Raw genomic sequence first — 2895 nt, 5'->3', positions numbered from 1 at the left:
TTATATATATATATATATATAATACATAGCAAATATATTGCACATATTATATAAATATTCATACGTGTCAAACATGCAGTTGATACATATTGGACAAAATATAATGTATATCATAATTAATCAGATGGCGCCACGATATATATATATCCACTTACATCAGTGGTTTCCAAACTTATTGTTACTACGTCTCCCTTAAAAATATTTAATCATTTGCCGGGGCCCCCCCTCCCGGAAGATTTCATAAAAGAGTAAAACATTTTTACTCTTATAAAATTTATTCATACAAACTAATGGAAAACGATATTTTATTATTGTTTTTAATGAGATGGATGTGCTTGTCTATTAGCACAAAGTTTATCAAATCTTGGTGTTTGTGACGATATAGCTACTCGTAGCTCTTTTTCTACAACTAAACGAGCTCGATATTTGGATTTCATTGCAGCCAAGGCAGAAAATCCCGTTTCACATAAATATGATGTTGCGAACGGCAGCAGTACTTTCAAAGCTTTGTTTGACAAAGTGTTATATTCTGTATGAAGATTCAACCAGAATTGAACCAGAGATACAGTCTGAAATTTATGTTTTAATGTAGTATCACAAGATAATTCTAACAATTTTTCTTTTTCAATACTTGTCAATCCAAATTCATCATCTTCTTCGTCGATAAATGGATTCTGTATCCACGCAAACTTTGTAAAATCAAGATCACCAAAATAATTCGAAAATTGAAGCAACAAACCATTCAAGTGTTCCACAAAGAGATTTTTGTTTGCTTCTATGTTATCTCGGGCGCATAAATTTAAACGTGGAAACATGTCAATCTTATTTTTTAGCAAATTTGATTTCCATAGCTCCACTTTTTTAATAAATGCTTTCACTTTGTCTTTTTGTATAAGCAAATGAATTTGCGGTCCTTGCATTGATTTATTAAGAACACTCAATTTTTCTAAAATGTCAACCAAATATGTAAGTTTAACAATAAAATTATCATCCCTAAACATATTGCCGTCTTCATTATGATTTTCCTCGAGAAACATAGCAATTTCTTCTTTGAGTTCAAGTACCCTTTAAATCACTTTTGCACGAAATAGTCAGCGCATTTCACAATAGTACAGAAGTGACGTGTAATTAGCTCGCATATCTTCACACAGTTTTGCGAACAACCTTGCTTTTAATGGACTGTTTTTTATGTAATTTATAACTTTCGTTACTTTTCCAAAAACATTGTTAAATTCCTTGCTTATAGTTTTTGATACGAGAGCTGCTCTGTAGAGCATGCAGTGCGTCCAGAGAACCTCAGGTGTTTTCATTTTAACTAGTGTTTGAAGACCAGTTTTGTGTCCCGCCATTGATTGTGCACCGTCAGTACAGAGCCCAATGGAATTATTTCACATTATGTCGTTCTCATTAAAAAATCTGTCTATTATTTTGAAAATTTCATTGGATGTGACTCTGTCAGGAATTGGTTTGCAAAATAAGATATCTTCAATTATATTAGTATCGTCAACATATCGAACATATGCAATTAAATGTGCGTCTTTAGTATCAGTAGCTTCATCTACTTGTATGGCGAATTTTGAAGTACGCATTCGAGAAACTAATTGGTCACAAACATCTTCAGATATATCATCAATTCTTCAGCCAATTGTATTATCAGCAAGCGGTATTTGTCGCAGCTGATTCGCATAAGATTGGCCAAACATTGTTTTGACCATATCAATAGCTGCTGGCAAAACTAAGGTTTCTGCTATTGTGTGGGGTTTTTTACATTGCGCGATTCTGTACGACACTAGGTATGATGCTAGTAAGGCATTTGATGGAACATGAACAATTTTTTTTAAATGTTGCTTGGTTTTAGATAACTCATCCAATTTTCTTTGAAAAAATTCTTGGGGCTTACCAACGTATTCAAAATGAATAGTTTCAAGGTGCAGTTTCAATTTGTCAGGTCTCATACTATCAGCAGCCAAAACTTTTGAACACAACAAACACATTGGTTTTTCCACATTATTGTTAATAATATTAGTAAATCCGAACGATAAATAGGATAAGTCGTATTTCCTTGTCTTGGGAGTTCTTGCTTCCTGTTCCTTGTGACTTGTATTCCCACTACTTGTGTCAACATCAGAATCTCCATTATTTGTGGATTTTCGCTTATATCCTATCAAAAACTTATCCATTTGTCTGGAAATATTAGGAATAATATTATATTATTCTAAAAAAATAAAACTATTAAATTACTTACTATTATGATCAGTGGGCAATCACGTCAATAACAATAGAAACATAACCTAACACTGCTGAACCAATTAAATATTAGCTGTGACACGAAACAAATTGGTGAGCTAAATGTGCGTCGATCTTTTCTGGATGCGCATCTGGCTTTTGTTTGAAGCGACATTAGCGCTTGTGTCGCCAAATTAACGACTGCCTCGGTTCAAAAGATTTGCCGGGGTCTAGGACGTCTAGGTATATGGATGCTAAATTACGAAATGTTTAGTTGAACTATGCGCAATAAAGCACGATGGTATTTTTTCATTTATTCTCTCATTTTTTACATAGAAAACTTTAGCAGTAATTTGGAAAATTGTTCACTGTGTCTAATTTTCGCGGCTCCCTTTAAACTAGTTCGCGCCTCCCTAGGGAAACTTCGTGAGATTTAGTTATGAAGTGTCCTCTGGGTGTGTGCAAAGTTGCATTGACGAGGGTTGATGATAAAGGGTTAATTCACCCCCCCCCCAAAGGGGTAATGCAGAAAAACGGCACTTCAGAAGGGTCCAGGGGCGACGGAAGGTGGTGAAAAAATCAAAAAAACCTTTGAGGCGACTCTGTTTGAAGCCCCCTACAAAATGCACCCCTCGAAATCGCTCTCGGATAAACCCACCCCTCACAACA

The 2895-nt window shown here is 34.8% G+C and overlaps 1 protein-coding gene across 1 annotated transcript; it reads right to left on the bottom strand.

Moving 5' to 3' along the window:
• Window positions 1-317: 317 nt before the first annotated feature.
• Window positions 318-1001, bottom strand: LOC128882484 (zinc finger BED domain-containing protein 5-like). Its single transcript, XM_054134085.1, has one exon. It carries the CDS (start codon window positions 999-1001, stop codon window positions 318-320), a length of 684 nt encoding a protein of 227 aa, XP_053990060.1.
• Between the last annotated feature and the right edge of the window lie 1894 nt (window positions 1002-2895).

The sequence above is a fragment of the Hylaeus volcanicus genome, unplaced genomic scaffold (assembly GCF_026283585.1).
Source record: "Hylaeus volcanicus isolate JK05 unplaced genomic scaffold, UHH_iyHylVolc1.0_haploid 11929, whole genome shotgun sequence".
Classification (NCBI taxonomy): domain Eukaryota; kingdom Metazoa; phylum Arthropoda; class Insecta; order Hymenoptera; family Colletidae; genus Hylaeus; species Hylaeus volcanicus.
This window is presented reverse-complemented; position numbering and strand designations above follow the sequence as displayed.

Coding starts and splice junctions, on each gene's coding strand:
- LOC128882484 (XM_054134085.1), bottom strand. CDS start 1,001: ATGTTTAGGGATGATAATTTTATTGTTAAACTTACATATTTGGTTGAC.